General features: G+C 45.9%; 1 protein-coding gene across 6 annotated transcripts in view; it reads right to left on the reverse strand.

Annotated features, from left to right (window-relative positions):
• Positions 1 to 2155: 2155 nt before the first annotated feature.
• The window catches only part of LOC138966326 (dedicator of cytokinesis protein 7-like), a 96820-nt gene continuing 81921 nt past the window's right edge, over positions 2156 to 17054 (reverse strand). For all 6 annotated transcript variants that reach the window (XM_070338518.1, XM_070338517.1, XM_070338514.1 and 3 more), the window contains 7 exons: positions 16125 to 16214; positions 9344 to 9434; positions 8806 to 8951; positions 8094 to 8237; positions 7124 to 7233; positions 5119 to 5271; positions 2156 to 4448 (listed from right to left, as the gene is read on the reverse strand). In XM_070338518.1, the coding sequence (XP_070194619.1) occupies positions 4388 to 4448; positions 5119 to 5271; positions 7124 to 7233; positions 8094 to 8237; positions 8806 to 8951; positions 9344 to 9434; positions 16125 to 16214 (795 nt within the window). In that variant the 3' untranslated portion in view covers positions 2156 to 4387. The remainder of the gene's footprint in view (positions 4449 to 5118; positions 5272 to 7123; positions 7234 to 8093; positions 8238 to 8805; positions 8952 to 9343; positions 9435 to 16124; positions 16215 to 17054) is intronic.

Raw genomic sequence — 17054 nt, forward strand, 5'->3', positions numbered from 1 at the left:
GCCGAGTCTGTGATAAAGTGACTGTCACTGGATGGTGTGGGTGTTGCCCTAGTTCATCTATCCAAAATTGTCTTTTTGTCACACCTTAAATGTAGATCTGTCTAAAACATGCCTACAGGTGTTCGCCTGTGAAAAGGTGATGGTCTTACACCGTTTGTTATATTTTGTCATTTTACACAGTAATAGTTTTTGTGGGTGACTGTCTAGAAAATGACATTTTTGGCAGTACTTTGTTCTTCTCATGTTGATGATTTTGGTGAACATATTGGTTTTGAGTGTGTGCAAGTGTGACATTTTGCACCCTTTATTAGCAACACTCTATTCTCAAACAGCATTATGTTACACTGAAGTTGTTGATCCTTGACAGGGCTATAACTGCTTATATTGCCAGTATTTATGGTAGATTGTAACATTGTCTCTTGTTGCTAATGGCCAGTCCTCTTACTGATGAACATTCCACCAAATTGTGAGTTCAGTTGCCCAAGCAACTGCTGTAAAAATCCGTTAATTACTTCACTACCATCTTAAATATGACAACTAATAGTCTACGGTCGTAGCTGCAAGATATTTCACCCTGTAGCGTTCATCATGTTGCTAAAGATCAGATCTTTGTTCAAACTTTTCAGTAGCTAAATATGTCAGACTATCTCACTGTGTTTTGCTGATGGTCAAACTTGTTGATTTAAATGAGTTAGCACTCTATTTTTCAAATTACAACATTTTCCTGATCAGTCCATTAATTAGGTCACATTTGATTAAAGTTAAGTACATGTATACTTTATTCCATTCCACAAAAATAAACCAGCATTTGGTTTATTCTGTGTCGGACCACAGCTAATCCCTGTTGCTTGAAATCCTGTGTTTTCGGTGGCTACATATGAATGTGACAGTTAGGTTCAGTTGAATATTTGTTAAAGCTTGTACATGAAAATTATTCATTGTCTCATGTACAGATTGTCACAGTTACGATAAATGTTCAGTGTACACAAAACGTTGTGATTAATAGGAAAGTTGTACATATTTGTGAGGTGAAGGAGAAATGTATCATGTTGAAAGTTCTGTTGTATCACTGTCATACACTCCTGTGTTGTGTTCATACTCTTATTGATATTCTGCCACGTGTTGCGTTGAAAAGAAAAGATGCTGCCATTTCAATTCTAGTCAACACAAGATAATTTAAGCGCAACAGATGTGGTGAATTTCAACTGTTAAAGACAGGTGACATAATCGGGAGTGCTTGCTATTACTGTATCTTTAGACTTGTGTTGCTCAATGTGATATTAACTTTACCGTCTCATCAGACTGAAGGGTGTACGTGTGTTTCACAGAAATGACACTGATGTGAAACCTGAAGTTGTTGTACACTGTTGTCATTGTTTTCGTCACAGATTTTGACCTCTCCCCTCTCCATTATACTCCCCCCCCCCCCCCCTCTTATCAGTCTTTTGTCTTTTGTGAAAGAAAAAACAAGCATTATGAAAATCAAAAATCTCTTCACATTATAAATGCTGCTTTATGATCAGAACACTTTTCACAGGTGATCCTGTTTTGGGATGAAAATGGTAGAACCTGCTGTGATATTATTTATGCACTGAATTTTATTGTGCACAATATTTACAGATTCTACAGCGATGTATTTGTCAATGTTGAAGAGAAAAAAAAGCAACAAAAATAAACTATTCCATTGTGAAAGTATTGTTTATCAAGCACATTTATTGAGGTGGTGTGTGTGACTGAGTGTGTGTGTGTGTGAAGCATACAACTTGTCGGGGATCAGTGTTTGTAATTTTTGAGTTTCAAATATTAAGTAGAAAATTTGATTTGTAAATATAAGGAATATTTCCATTGTAAAGAGAAAATGTCCATGTCTCGTGAGTATGTTGGAGTTAAAAAGAAGAAAAAAGACCAATGAAGAAGGATGCTCACCGCCTATTTACAAGAAAGAAAAAAAAGGAAAGAAAAAAGAGAAGAAAACAAGGAAGGGTTGAAACAGCCTGCATGCAACTGAGGTAAAAAAAAATTAAAAAAAAAGCATACAATTGAATTGATCACCTCCCCCCCATACATCCCAGATACACATGTGTATGCACAATTCTTCACACACATTCATACAGAAAACACCATCACTTCATATGTGCATACAAATTCAAGCAGACATGTTTATGTTTCTTTTATTTGTGGAGACTTTGTGCTAGCATTCTAAAAGGAGAAACAGTCTGAGATTCAGGAGGTTACAAACAAGAAACCTCTGGCAGTGGCGAAACATTGGATTCAATCAAACATAAAAGCAAGGAAATATGTACAGTGGAACCCCCTTTTTAAGACCTACAACAAATCTGAGAAAATCAGGTCTTAAAAAAGGAGGGGGTCTTAAAACGTAGGTAAAATTTACAGAGGCTATGAACAGAAAATCTGAAAAGAGTAAAGTCTTAAGAGAGGAAGTCTTAAATTGGGGGATCTTAAAAGGGGGATCCATTGTACAATCAAGGGTTAAACTCAAAAATCAATCAAATTTGCAATAGCCCATAAGCGTAGAAGAAGGTACATGCAATGACTAGACTAGCTCCAGCAAGCTACAGGAACACGGGCTGCTCAAGTAAAAATACTGACTTTTGGCCTCGGTTGAAATCATCTGAGACTTCAGATTGTGTTTACATGTACAATCTTCATCATTTTGTGTACAATCTTTGCCGTATGACATAAAACTGGCAAGAGGTCATACAAAATCCAAGGCCTGACTAAAATATTGGAGACTGTTATTTTACATTTTGCAAGAAGTGAACAAAGCTAAAGAAAAGCAACACATTTGAAAATAAAAGCAATTCTTTCTTTCTTTATTTGGTGTTTAACGTCGTTTTCAACCACGAAGGTTATATCGCGACGGGGAAAGGGGGGAGATGGGATAGAGCCACTTGTCAATTGTTTCTTGTTCACAAAAGCACCAATCAAAAATTTGCTCATGGGGCTTGCAACGTAGTACAATATATGACCTTACTGGGAGAATGCAAGTTTCCAGTACAAAGGACTTAACATTTCTTACGTACTGCTTGACTAAAATCTTTACAAACATTGACTATATTCTATACAAGAAACACTTAACAAGGGTAAAGAAGAAACAGAATCCGTTAGTCGCCTCTTACGACATGCTGGGGAACATCGGGTAAATTCTTCCCCCTACCCGCGGGGGGTAATAAAAGCAATGGATTTTATAATAAATGCAACAAACTTTTAATGGAAAATCTTCCTTAAATCAACTATGCTTTTCCCCATTTCTATCTTCAAGCATTGGAAACAAAAGAACTAAAGCACTTACTATTGCAATGAACAATTGTATTATGCATAAGATGCTGTTTAGCTACCCAGTTCTCACTCACAACCACACACACACACACCCCATCCACACCGGCTTACTACAACCATACCATGGAGAAAAGCGAAGTGTACAAGGTTTTATAAGAAATTGATTCTTACTATGCGTAAAAGGTTTCCAAACAAACAAACAAAACCCATTTCAAAAAACAAAAAAAGTCATGCATACAATTCTGGGTAAGGTTGGTCAGCAATAACTTGAAAATTCTCGGAGAAACAACAAATACACACACAAACAATAGACAAATGCGTGATGGATTTCAATCAACTATCTACTGGACCATTTGTGACTGATTGTCATGGATGAATAACACAATGTCAAATTGCAAAAAGTTTGTTCATGTGAACTAGAATCCAATACAGTCAAACCTCAAACTTACAACATCTTCTCTTTTGAAACTTCCTAAGATCCTTTCATGAGTCTATAAATAGAGTACTTTGCTGAGTAGCATGACAAGTTACATTCTAAATTATAACTACTAAATGTACCTCTCTTTTGTCACCTTACTTTTTAAAATGTCAAGAAACCTTGGAACAGAGGGGCTTCTTTTAAATTGTGAAGGAAAAAATAACAACAACCAAACACAAAAACTCTATGGTGACACACCGTCTAATAACAATAATTGCTAGGAGGATCGTAATAATTTGACAGTGACTTTTTCACCCAGTTTTCCATCGCTTATAAGTTATATATCGGAGTGTAAGTTGCAGAAGTTTAATTTCGGCAGCAGTTAAAAGTCAACCATAACACGCTACAAAAGATTGTGACTTCTTAAATAGCAAACAAGAACAAAATCATAAAAATATTGCACTGAAATATGTAAAAGTATGAAAGCGATCAAACGCAACCAGCTGTGTGTAGGTCTGTCAATGTCCATTGTGCAGGAAGATGCCAGTGGAAAATGGCATCTCTGTGTGCAATGTCACATAGTTGGCCTTGTGCTGAGTGAAAACAGAGACTTGGTCAGCAACCTACAGGTATTCAGCAACCTACAGGTATTCCGCAACCTACAGGTATTCAGCACATTGAGGCGTTGGTCTCAGCGTGGCGTTTGCTTCGTGCTTCCTTGCTTTCTTTGCTGCAACAGACAATTGAGAATGCATGCATTAGTAACACAAAAACTAAGAACAGATAAACAGTTTTTGTTTGTTTGTTTGTTTGTTTGTTTGGTGGGTTTTTTTGGGGTTTTTTTTTGGGGGGGGGGGGGGGGGGGGGGAGTGGAGAGGTGGGAGTGGAGAGAGAGGATAACTAATAGAATGAAAAATGATGTAAAACAAAGTGTGTTCCTCTTCCCCAGGAAGAACTTTTTTCTCCACATGAACTTTATCAGAATACAGTAAACATGAGTGAGTGTTTGTGTGGGCATGTGCTTGTGGGTGTTTGCATGTTCTTGGTAAAGTGCAGGCATCCACGTGTCAGAAAGAGAGAGAGAGACAAAGAGGAGACAGAGAGGGAGAGACAGACAGAGAGAGAGACGCAGACGCAGATGCAGACAATTTATTCAATAGGCCATAGCCCCTTATGAAGAGAGAGAGAGAGAGACAAAGAGAGACAGACAGACAGACAGTGGAAAGTTTAAAATTCTGTAGTACTTTGCATCTGAAGAGTGTAGAGTGCATGCACATAAATGACCATGACACAAGTTTCATTGCCAGTTTGGGTTTCACATGCATAGCGCAGACTGCACGTGACAATTAAGTTTCCTCTACATAATTCAAGCAGCTGTATTCCATCTTCAGGGACTTTACCTTTTGTGATGCCTTGGCTTGCGCAGTGCTGTGGTGGAGATCATTGGTGCGAGTTTCTCACGGAAGCTGTGGTAGTTCCGCTCCAGTTCACGCTGGTATTCGCGCTGCTCGTGGGTAATCAGCGTCTTGTTCCTGTGCAAAGCGTCTCCACACCTGTGGTAATACATGAACATTAATAGTGTATGTACTGAGCATTATATCAATGCATATAAAACTGTGAACATCATAAAGTGGTACTGGAAGTGGGAAATAACATCACTTGACGGGACGAATACTACCAGAAGTTTTTGCTAGAAAAGTCATTTAGCTGAAAATTGTTTGTGGAGATAGGTCAGTTCCTTATACTGTTGTCACAGAGATCAAGCTAATTTTTTTCAGCTGCAATTTTACAACTTACAAATCTCATGGTAAATGTCTCCCTTTTTGTCTGAAGTGAAAAAAACAAAAGCTTTTTGACAGTGCCTTCTGTTTCGTAAGAAAGAAAACAAGTCGCGTGAAGCGATATAAAAACATTTAGTCAAGCTGTCGGCATTAAAGTAACAGATTAACACCAAAAACCAGTCATCGCTGAGACTATATCAAGATAGTCTCGACTAACCTGAAACCACACCAAAAGACCGAGACAGGTCACGCTCGTCTCCTCGCAGCAACGCAGTACTTACGTAACCTATTTTCTGTAATCCTGAGCACATTTTTAGAGTAAACATGACATATACATATATTTTTGAATTCAGGAAAAATTGAGGAATACGATGCAATCATTATTAAATCTGTTAGTGAAAATTCGATTTTACTGACAATTTTAATGAGCAAACTAATTAACTAATTTGTATGCTGCCAAGCTGAAATGCAATCCCATAGTCCGGACTTCATCAAGATTGCTTGACCAAAATTTCAATCAATTTGATTGAAAAATGAGAGCGTGACAGGGCTGCCTCAACTTTCACAAAAAGCCGGATATGACGTCATCCAAGACATTTATCGAAAAAAAGAAAAAAACGCCAGGGGATATCATACCCAGGAACTCTCATGTGAAATTTCATGAAAATCGGTCCAGTAGTTTTCTCTGAATCGCTCTACACACACACACACACACACACACACACACACACACACACACACACATACACACACACACACCACAACCCTCGTCTCGATTCCCCGTCTATGTTAAAACATTTAGCCAAAACTTGACTAAATGTAAAACAAGAAGGGCAAAGCCCATACGACTCACATGCTTTACACATTTTTCCTACCAAAATACATGTGACCTTGACCCAAGGTCAAGGTCATCCAAGGTCATGCAACACAAAGCTGTTAATTCAAGACATAGGAAGTACAATGGTGCTTATTGGCTCTTTCTACCATGAGATATGGTCACTTTTAGTGGTTCACTACCTTATTTTGGTCACATTTCATAAGGGTCAAAGTGACCTTGACCTTGATCATATGTGACCAAATGTGTCTCATGATGAAAGCATAACATGTGCCCCACATAATTTTTAAGTTTGAAACAGTTATCTTCCATAGTTCAGGGTCAAGGTCACTTCAAAATATGTATACAATCCAACTTTGAAGAGCTCCTGTGACCTTGACCTTGAAGCAAGGTAAACCAAACTGGTATCAAAAGATGGGGCTTACTTTGCCCTATATATCATATATAGGTGAGGTATTGAATCTCAAAAACTTCAGAGAAAATGTGAAAAATGTGAAAAATAGCTGTTTTTTAGGCAACATTTATGGCCCCTGCGACCTTGACCTTGAAGCAAGGTCAAGATGCTATGTATGTTTTTTGGGGCCTTGTCATCATACACCATCTTGCCAAATTTGGTACTGATAGACTGAATAGTGTCCAAGAAATATCCAACGTTAAAGTTTTCCGGACGGCCGGACGGACAGACGGACGACTCGGGTGAGTACATAGACTCACTTTTGCTTCGCATGTGAGTCAAAAAAGGGAGGGGGGGGGGGGGGGGGGGGGCGGTGACTGCAGTCAACCACATACTTTTTGAGGAAGTCCTTGAAGCAGACTCGCAGCTTGTTGTGGTGTCGTGTGGGCACCTGTTTGCCCTCTGACCCCTCCGCCAGGAACACCAGCGCCACCTCCAGGGGACCCTGTTCAGGGGAGACAACATAGTTTGCAAAAGTTCATGACACAAACCCTTGGGGAATTGCTGTGATCTACATAAGAGTTCCAAACAGCTTGTCTAACTCCTACATAAGAATTGTAAACAGGTTGTTTAGTTTCTACATAGTTTGTCTTTAGTTTGTCTAACATGACATGTTCATTTTAAAACCAAACATGGCTCTAACTCACAGGTAGCTAGGACTGTCACATGATGTAACTGCTCATCAGTATTTGCTGCAGTAAAGATAGCACTCCCACTGTAATAGCTCATCCATTGGCTGTCATCACTGTCAATAGTACAAAATATTGTGTCTCTTTGGATTGGCGGAATAGCCAAGTGGTTACGATGCTAGCCTTCTGTGTGAAAAAGTTGGTGTTCGAATATGAAAATATCATGAGTTATCTCCCTGCTGACAATCATTGTTCAGTGCAACTTGCAAAATATTGCGTAAACAGCAGTAGCTGAAATTATAGGTCTCTCTAATGACAGGACATCTTCAACAAAACACACTATCTATTGTAATCTAAACTTAAGTGCACCTGCTATGAAAGGACACATGTACGCTAAACTGAAGTGCGCCTGCTATGAAAGGACACATGTACTCTAAACTTAAGTGCACCTGCTATGAAAGGACACAATCATATACTCCAAACTTAAGTGCACCTGCTATGAAAATCCAAATGTACTCTAAACTTAGGCGCGTCTGCTGTAAAAGGACACATGTACTCTTAACTAAAATGCACCTGCTATGAAAGCACACAAGCGATGCAGTAGCACTTTTGGCTGGTGTCCTATCATCAAAGGTATAGCTGTATGTAAAATAAAGACGGCATGACATGACAATACCTGATTGACGGTGGTGCCGATACATCCCTGCAGCACCATCTGTAGGATCTTGGTGTCCAGCGGCTCTGTGTACAGTGCGATGGCCAGCTCTCTCGTCTTCTTCATGATGTCTTCTATCGCCACCTCTACTGGCGACAGGATCACCTGTTGACAACACACACACAGTTACAATCTTCCTTCTTCTGCATTAGTCGGGGACAACTTCCATTCACATTCAATTTGTTTTAGACAGCTACACTACTTCAAGGCAGAAGCAAGATCACTGAGCACCGGTCAGTCTCAATAACAAATCTCAGTGATTTTTTTCAAAATGTCTTCTTAGCTTTTATTATAGCAACGTCCACTCATAAAAGGATTGCCTGTTAACAAAGGTCCAGGGTGTGTGTGTGCGTGTGTGTGTGTGTGTATGCGAGTGTTTGTGTGTTGGTGTGTGTGTGTGTGTGTGTGTATGTGGGTGGGTGGGTGGGTGTGTGGGTGTGTGTGTGTGTGTGTGTGTGTGTGTGTGTGCGCGTATGCATGCATGGGTACATGCATACCAACATGCGTGTGTGACGTGCATGTGCTTGCGTGTTCACGTGATCAACTTCTTGCTGATTTTGCTTGTCTACTTCTGAAAGACATCTAAGTGACAAAAGTCAACTGCAAATGTGCCCTGTAAAGAGCGCCAAAGGAAAGTCCAACAAGGCGTGATGCTGTAAAAACAGGAAGTGACCTGATGTCTCTCCACCACAGTGAGTCGTGTCTTAATGTAGGGGAAGGACTGTGCAGTCGTCAGAATGGTCTTCCTCTTGTACTGCTCGCTCAACTCCCCGTGAGCCCGGCCGTCCAGTGTGAAGGGGGTGGCGTACATGAAACGCTCTGAATAACAAGGGAAATTGTTCAGGGGCTTCATACTTTAAGATTCATTTTTGAAGTATGAGAGAAAACACACACACATATGCACACACATACGCACACACACACATGGCAGAAACACACACATGGCACAAACACATACACAGCACAAACACACACACACACACACACACACACACACACACACACACACACACACACACACACATATTGACATATTTACTTTACAGTTAGAACTTTTGCTCATGTAATTGCTAAGCCTCTCTTATGTCATTTTAAATAGGAACATTCGGCTCACACCATTCATTCCATATTTGAACTTGTACGCTACACTCAACAGAAGAACATGACAGCAAACTGAACAGAAGAACTAGCGCACAAAACTGCCAACTCACTGAGGTTGTAGTTCTTGTCAAAGAAGGTGATGCGGTCCTTGAACTCGTAGGCGTCAAAGTAGGGTTCTACGTAGGTGATCTGGATGTACGCCTGGTGATGAGCAAGACAAACATTGTATGAAATACACCAAGTACAGTAGGCAAAGCATGGCACTGCCGCTGTGGTAACACAGGAGGAGCAGTCCACCACCATGTGTATTCTTATGTTCAGACATACAAACAAGGGCACACAGTCACAGACCAACTGTTCTGATAAAAAGAACAAACATGCTCTCTCTCTCTCTCTCTCTCTCTCTCTCTCTCTCTCTCTCTCTCTCTCTCTCTCTCTCTCTCTCTCTCTCTCTCAGAGACAAACAGACAGACAGACAGACAGGGGCATACACTCATTCCCGCGCAGACAGACACACACCCATCAAACACACCTCCAAACAAAGACAAACACATACGCAGACAGGACGCGATCATATACTCATTACCTTCCTTCACCACAAGATATTCACATCCAAAGATCAGTTTCAACACAACAACATCGACAAACTTATCAACATCAACAATCCCCCAAGAATGCACTGTAAATAATCGAAAATTTCAAAACTAAATTTTCATTTAATTAATATACTTACTCAACTCACATAAATGGCATTAACTTCAGTTCATTGCTAAGATATTGAAGTAGTACTCGACCCTGGTAAGGGGGGAAGTAACTCCCTAAGAAAAACAATCCGTAGTCAAGGACGGGAGTCACCTCCCCTACCGGTAACCCGCACATGCGCGGTCCTGCTACCGGCCGTCATTCCCCCACGGAAACACACACCTGTAACACATATAATGTTAGCGGGGATGGATGGGAGGGTATAAACGATGTGAGTTGAGTAAGTATATTAATTAAATGAAAATTTAGTTTTGAAATTTTCGATTCAATCACATATTCTTACCTCAACTCACATAAATGGCAGATTGCACATAAAGGCGGTGGGATACTCACATTAAACTCTTGGAAGTATCTGGCCTGCGGCAACCATGGCTGGGAGGCAGTTGGTACCGTCCGGGTGAGTGCTGGCAATGTCCCGGAGGTAGTAGCTGAGGAAGACATCTTGAGACGTCCAGTATGCAGCTTTGAGGACGTCTGACATCCTACCAGACTTGAGGACAGCTAAGGAAGTTGCCCACGCTCGAGCCTCGTGAGTCCGAGGTGATCGAAGAGGAAGGACTGACTGCCCCCCCCCCTTGTGTCTGCCACCACTGATAGGCATGCCTTATAAGTGTGGAAGACCATCTGGTAAGCGTGGTTTTTGCAATGTCTTTATTTCGGGCTGTATTAATCGAAATAAACAACAACTTCTGAGCTGATGCTCGAATCGGAGCGGTACGCAACAAGTAAGCCTTAAGCGCACGTACCGGACAGTTAGAAAGATCCGGATCGCCGGGGGCTAAAATGTCCCGAAGAGGCCGAATGGAAATGATCGGTGAAAGTTGGTCAGGTTTTTGATTTTTGGCGAGAAAATCGGGACGGAAACGCAGTGCAACCGAGCCGTCTCTTTCAAAAGTGATATCACGGTCTAAACCTGAGAGGCCGTGGATCTCGCTGCCCCTTCGCGCGGAAGCGAGCAGTATGAGCATGAGAGTTTTGCGCGTAAGGTCAGAAAGACTAGCGTCTTGTAAAGGTTCAAAAGCACTAGAACGGAGAAATTCGAGTACTAGCAGAACGTCCCAAGCCGGAACAGAAGTTCTCTCCGTTGCAGAACTGAGGGCCGCGCCCTTTAGCACACTCGCGATGACTCCCCCGAGGGAGATGGAGCGACCAAGCTGCTTAAGAGTAACCGAGATGGCTGAGCGGCGAACGCGCAAAGTGGACGCGGCGCGTCCCTGAGCGGAGAGCCATGCCAAGTGGTTTGCGACCTGCATTGACCGCGGGGCGACCGGGACAACATTGTTAGCTGCACACCATCGAGTCCAAGCTAGCCAGTGCGATGAATAAACAGAGGAGGTGGAACGCCTGTGAGCCTTCTGGACTAAGTCCAAAGTAAGATCTGAGGCGCCTGAGCGCTTCAGTGATCGCCGAACAGTCGCCAGGCGTGAAGATCCAGGAACTCGGGGCGATCGTGAAGAATGCCCGTCCTGGGCTGTAGAAGCTCCCCTCGCCGGAGGCTGAGCGGAATTGGCGGGCCGCTGGCGAGCCGCAGGAGGTCCGGGAACCAATGCTGACTGGGCCAGCGCGGTGCCACGAGAAGAAGACGAGGCCGCTCTAAGTCGGCTTTTCGCAGGACCCTTCCGATGAGTGGAGTGGGAGGAAAGGCGTAAGCCACTAGCCCTGTCCAGCTGATCGTCATCGCGTCGATCTTCCACGCTTCCGGGTCCGGAAACGGGGAGACAAAGATCGGAAGGCGACGCGAAAACCTCGTGGCAAAGAGGTCGACCATCGGTCGCTCTACCTGCGCCCAAAGGCGGAGGAGCGCCTGATGTGCGATGGTCCACTCTGTGTGGAGGATCTGAGAGGACCGGCTGAGGGCGTCGGCCAGGACGTTCAGGCAGCCGGGCAGGTAGCGAGCCGAGACCAGAATCTGATGGCGAGCGCACCAAGAAAGGATCTCGCATGCTCGGCTGGACAACAGTTGAGATCGGGAACCGCCCTGTTTGTTGAGGTAGGCAGCAACTGTCGTGTTGTCGGTATGAATCAACACATGGGTGCCCTGAAGGGCGGAGAGAAAATGCTGAAGCCCCAGAAAGACTGCCTCGAGCTCGAGGCGATTGATGTGCCAAAGCCGCTGCTCTTGTGACCACCGACCGGACGTCGTGTGTGTGTCCACGTGAGCCCCCCAACCCTTCTGAGACGCGTCCGAAAAGAGATGCGTGGAGGGAGGAGGAAGCGCTATGGGCACTCCCTGCAGAAGCCAAGGGGTGTTCATCCACTGAAGCGTGGTCTGCTGAAACCAGACCCCGAGCGGGACTGAAACGTCCCAGCCTTGTGAAGTCGGATTCCAGACTGAACTGAGCGCCGCCTGAAACGGGCGCTTGTGGGATCTGCCTAGCGGAATAAGGGACGACATGGACTCCATCTGGCCCTGTACAGACGCAAGCGTCCGGGCTGGAGCTGACTGAAGCCCTAACAGGGAAGACAGAAGAGCCTGCAGTTTGTCCACCCGGCGTTGAGTGGGACGGACTGTCCACTCCCGTGAATCGAACGCCATGCCAAGGTAAGTAAAGGTCTGCGACGGAGTCAGCTCGGACTTGGTGTGGTTGACTCGGAAGCCGAGATCCTGAGCCTGGGCAAGGACAAACTGGGTATGCTGAAGGCAGAGCGCTTCCTGCTGATGAAGGATCAGCCAGTCGTCCAAGTATGCCCTGAGCCGAACCCCGTGCTGCCGAACGAGGGCACAAAGTTGGCGCACCACCATGGTGAATACCCAGGGAGCAAGTGACAGCCCGAAGGGAAGGGCTCGAAACTGGAAGATTCGGTCCCCCCACAGAAAACGCAACCACTTCCGGTCCGCCTCGTGCATGAGGATGTGGAAGTAGGCGTCCGTCAGGTCGACGGACGTCACCCAGTCGCCCGGGCGAAGCGCCTCCCTGACGGTCGCCGGCGTTTCCATGGTGAACCGAATTTTGCGCAAAAAGCGGTTCAGTGGAGAGAGGTCTAAGACTGGCCGCCACCCCCCGGAAGCCTTGGGAACAACGAAGATTCTTCCGTAAAAACCCAAGGAGGAGTGGTCGAGAACCTCCTCTATAGCCTGCTTCTGCAGCAAGAGAAGGATTTCCGCCTGAATTGCCTCCCGAGCGTCGAGGCTGGCCGGAAACCGGAAATTGGCCGGCGCTCTGGACAAAGGGGCCTTGCCTTCCTGCCTAGGAAGGCGGAACCCCGATCGAATCACCCCCATGATCCATAGGCTGCTTGTCCGAGACAGCCACACTGGAAGGGCCCGGGAGAGGCCGCCTGCTACCGAAAGGGTAGAGGCTGGGGGGGTGACTGGATCGGGGGGGTCTCATTGGGGGTTGGGCTTGCGCCCAGACCCCCGCTTCCCAAAGGAAGGTTTACGCTGGTAAGGGCGGGAACGTGAACCACCCCTACCTGCCTGAGACGACTTCTGCCCCGAGGACTTGCCTGCAGCTGGTGCAGAACTCCGTGGTTTGTTACCGTGCTGCTTAAGAGCGAGTTCCGTCAGTTGCACCACATGATGGTCACGAGCCTCCTCCGTTTGCTGCCGGAGGGCATCCAAAGAGCGTGATCCCAGCAACGCACCCTCTGAGAAGGGAGAGACTCTCAAAGAGTCTATGGTGGCCTTATCCGTCAGGCGTGAGCCGTTAAGAAAAGCCTCGCGCCTCCAAAACACAACCTGAGAGTAGAGCCGAGCAGCAAGAGTCATCTGACTGTCAGTGACCTTCGCGAGGGCCGCCAAGAGCATGGCAGCATCAGCCTCAATGGCATCGTCACGGAACCTAAAAGGTTCGATGGACGAAGCGATGGCTCTCGTGAGAGACCGGATGAGCGTTTCCGCTAAGGAGGTCAGTTCGAGGGAAGAACGCCCGCTCTCCTCCAGCCCGAGTAGACTCTGTTCCGTACACACGGCAGTCCTATCTCGGCTATAACCGTCCTGCCGTAAGCGAGCCAGTTCCGGAGTCACCGGAAGTGGAGCTGTGGGCAGCGAAAACGAGGAGAGAAGAGAATGTGGCCTGCTAGGCAGCCGCGATCTTCTTGAATTAGCTGGGAGGCCGCCGCCTGCCTGAGCCGAGGCTAACCAAGGCTGAGCAGACGGGGGGGCTTCCCCATGAGCAGCCAAGAGAGGGTAGGGTGTGTTAGCGTCCGCCAACACCTGAGCCATCACAAAAGGGACGGAAGGAGATTCAATGAACCGGAACTTCGCCTTCGTGTCCCCCGCGCCCGCAAAATCTGCCAAAGCAGAAGGAGGGGGTGCGACCACAGTAGAATCGGCGGAGACACCCTCAGGGAAATACCGTGAGGTTATCTCCGCAGCCAACTCCAGAGTAGGGCCCAGTTTATTGGGAATCCGTAAAGGGGTAACAGATTCAGAGCAATCTTCATCCCCTTCCTGTTCCTCTCCAAAACCTTCCTGATCTCCATCAGAAGGAGGGTCCGGCAAACCGGAAACCCACCCGTCCACGGAAGCGGAAGTGGCTAGAGTCGGTTGAACAATAGACGGAAGCGCCGCAAACTGTCCACCAACAGCACCGCCGACAACCGGAACCGCCGCGGCGGAACCGGAAGTCGGGGCCGGAAGTCGATGCGTAACCAGGGACGGGATAGCAGGGACACTGCCACCGGAACCACTAGCCCGCTGTCCTCCACCGGAAGTGCCTGCCACAGCACAACCGGAAGTCGAGGACGACAACCCACGGGCAGGCCCGACCGGAAGCCCCGAGGGGCAACCAGAGGAGCCTACCCCCTGCGAACTCGAACCAGGAACGGCGGCAGCCGGACCAAGAGCTACAGGTCGATGACCGCCGACAGAATCTTGTAGGCCAGAGCTGGACAGACAAGACGCTGCTGCCTGCCCCCCAGAGGCCGGGACAGCCGAAACTGATCCCAGGGGGGCAGGCTGGCGCGCTTCGCCGCTCCCTAGCGCACCCGCCACGTGATGGACGGTGTACTGCCGGGGAGGAGCCGTCTGCGAACCCGGCGACGCAAAAGCGTAACCCGGGCCCGCAGGCAAGTGTGAGCCCCCAAAAAGATGGGGACTCCCACAAACGCCGCCCAACGCCGAAGCGCTGGAACCGGGCGGCGCTAAGGCCGCGAACCCCCCTGAAAAGGCAGGGGAATCCGCAACCGAACCAGAAAAATCCGGCCCAAGATCAGCCGACGTGATCGTCGCTGACGGCCGCAGCCTAGAAAGAGAGGCCACCCCCCCCCACGCCAGGCGGGAGGGGAGCGACAGGTCTTTCCGCAGAATGTAAGGCAACTAGGTCGTGCTTCAAGGTAGCAAACATTGCCAGAATTTCTTCTCGAGACACGGACTCGCTAGACCGTGGCGTCTGCGAGCGCGAGAGAGGAGAAGTAGAGCGTTCCTGCGTGGGAAAAACCGGTGACGGTGACGTGGAGTCGAGCGAAACCCGTTCTGTTTTCTTAGTCACCGGGTCAGTGACCAGAATTAAAGACGTAGCCTGTGACGAAGTTACCGAGGCACGCGTCTTTGATTTAGACTTAGACTTGTCCTTATCCTTCTCTTTCCCCGGTGAAGAGAGCAGAGAAACAAGTTTGCCCTTGCTTTTAGAGTTTTTGTCCGCCATTTGCAATATCAAACACGCGCACGTGGAGAAGAATTACAACAGCGAAAATACTCCAACAAACGCAACGCGTAGCGAAGAGAAGTGAAACGATCTTACCTAAAGAAAGCAACGCAAAGACCAGGGTCAAATGGCCTTCCACAAAAAGGCCAAGGCAAAAAATATGCCGGAGTACAACAACACGTCTGTGCAGTAGTGTTGAAGTGGGTGGAATGACGGCCGGTAGCAGGACCGCGCATGTGCGGGTTACCGGTAGGGGAGGTGACTCCCGTCCTTGACTACGGATTGTTTTTCTTAGGGAGTTACTTCCCCCCTTACCAGGGTCGAGTACTACTTCAATATCTTAGCAATGAACTGAAGTTAATGCCATTTATGTGAGTTGAGGTAAGAATATGTGATTGAATGTTATGTTGTGGTTGTTTTTTCTTCCACCATTGATTGTACAGCAATCTAGAGAAGGGTTTAACCCTGGATAAAATTATGCGCTTTAGAAATAATATGCACTACTTTTATTATAATATTAAAGAACCAAAGGCACACAGACCTTGTCAGGGTCCAGTTTGTCTTTCTCCACAGTGTTGGAGTCCTTGATCATCTCAATGACCTCATAGCCAAAGCGCTCCCCGTAGAAACTCTGCAGAGCCCAACACAGTCACAAATCAGACACATGCCACAAGCTGTACTTGTTGCAAATAAGCCACCACAGACAGTAGAGCGGAACCCCCTATTAAGACCTTCAAAAATCTGAGAAAATCAGGTCTTAAAATGATCAATCAATCAATATGAGGCTTATATCGCGCGTATTCCGTGGGTACAGTTCTAAGCGCAGGGATTTTTTATTTATTTAAAAAAAAAAAAAATAATTTATGCAATTTATATCGCGCACATATTCAAGGCGCAGGGATTTATTTATGCTGGGTGAGATGGAATTTTTGTACACAATACATCACGCATTCACATCGGCCAGCAGATCGCAGCCATTTCGGCGCATATCCTACTTTTCACGGCCTATTATTCCAAGTCACACGGGTATTTTGGTGGACTTTTTTTTATCTATGCCTTTACAATTTTGCCAGGAAAGACCCTTTTGTCAATCGTGGGATCTTTAACATGCACACCCCAATGTAGTGTACACGAAGGGACCTCGGTTTTTCATCTCATCCCTCTCAAAATGGAGGGAGTCTTACATTTTTTACAGAGGCTATGAACAGAACATCTGAGAAAGGAGGGTCTTAAAAAAGAGGAAGTCTTAAATTAGGGGGTCTGAAAAGGGGGGTTCCACTGTACTGCTTTCATTTCATGGGACATTAGCAATGACTTGCAAATGACATCTGCATCACTACCTTTGTTTTCACATTTTTTTTAAACCTCAGTTTTGGAATCATGTGTACACTTACAAAAGATCAACGAATCAGTCAACAAATACTAAGTCATATGTACATGATGAACTCTTGACAAAAAAATCAATTATTCT

Source organism: Littorina saxatilis, linkage group LG5, assembly GCF_037325665.1.
Source record: "Littorina saxatilis isolate snail1 linkage group LG5, US_GU_Lsax_2.0, whole genome shotgun sequence".
Taxonomy (NCBI): Eukaryota; Metazoa; Mollusca; class Gastropoda; order Littorinimorpha; family Littorinidae; genus Littorina; species Littorina saxatilis.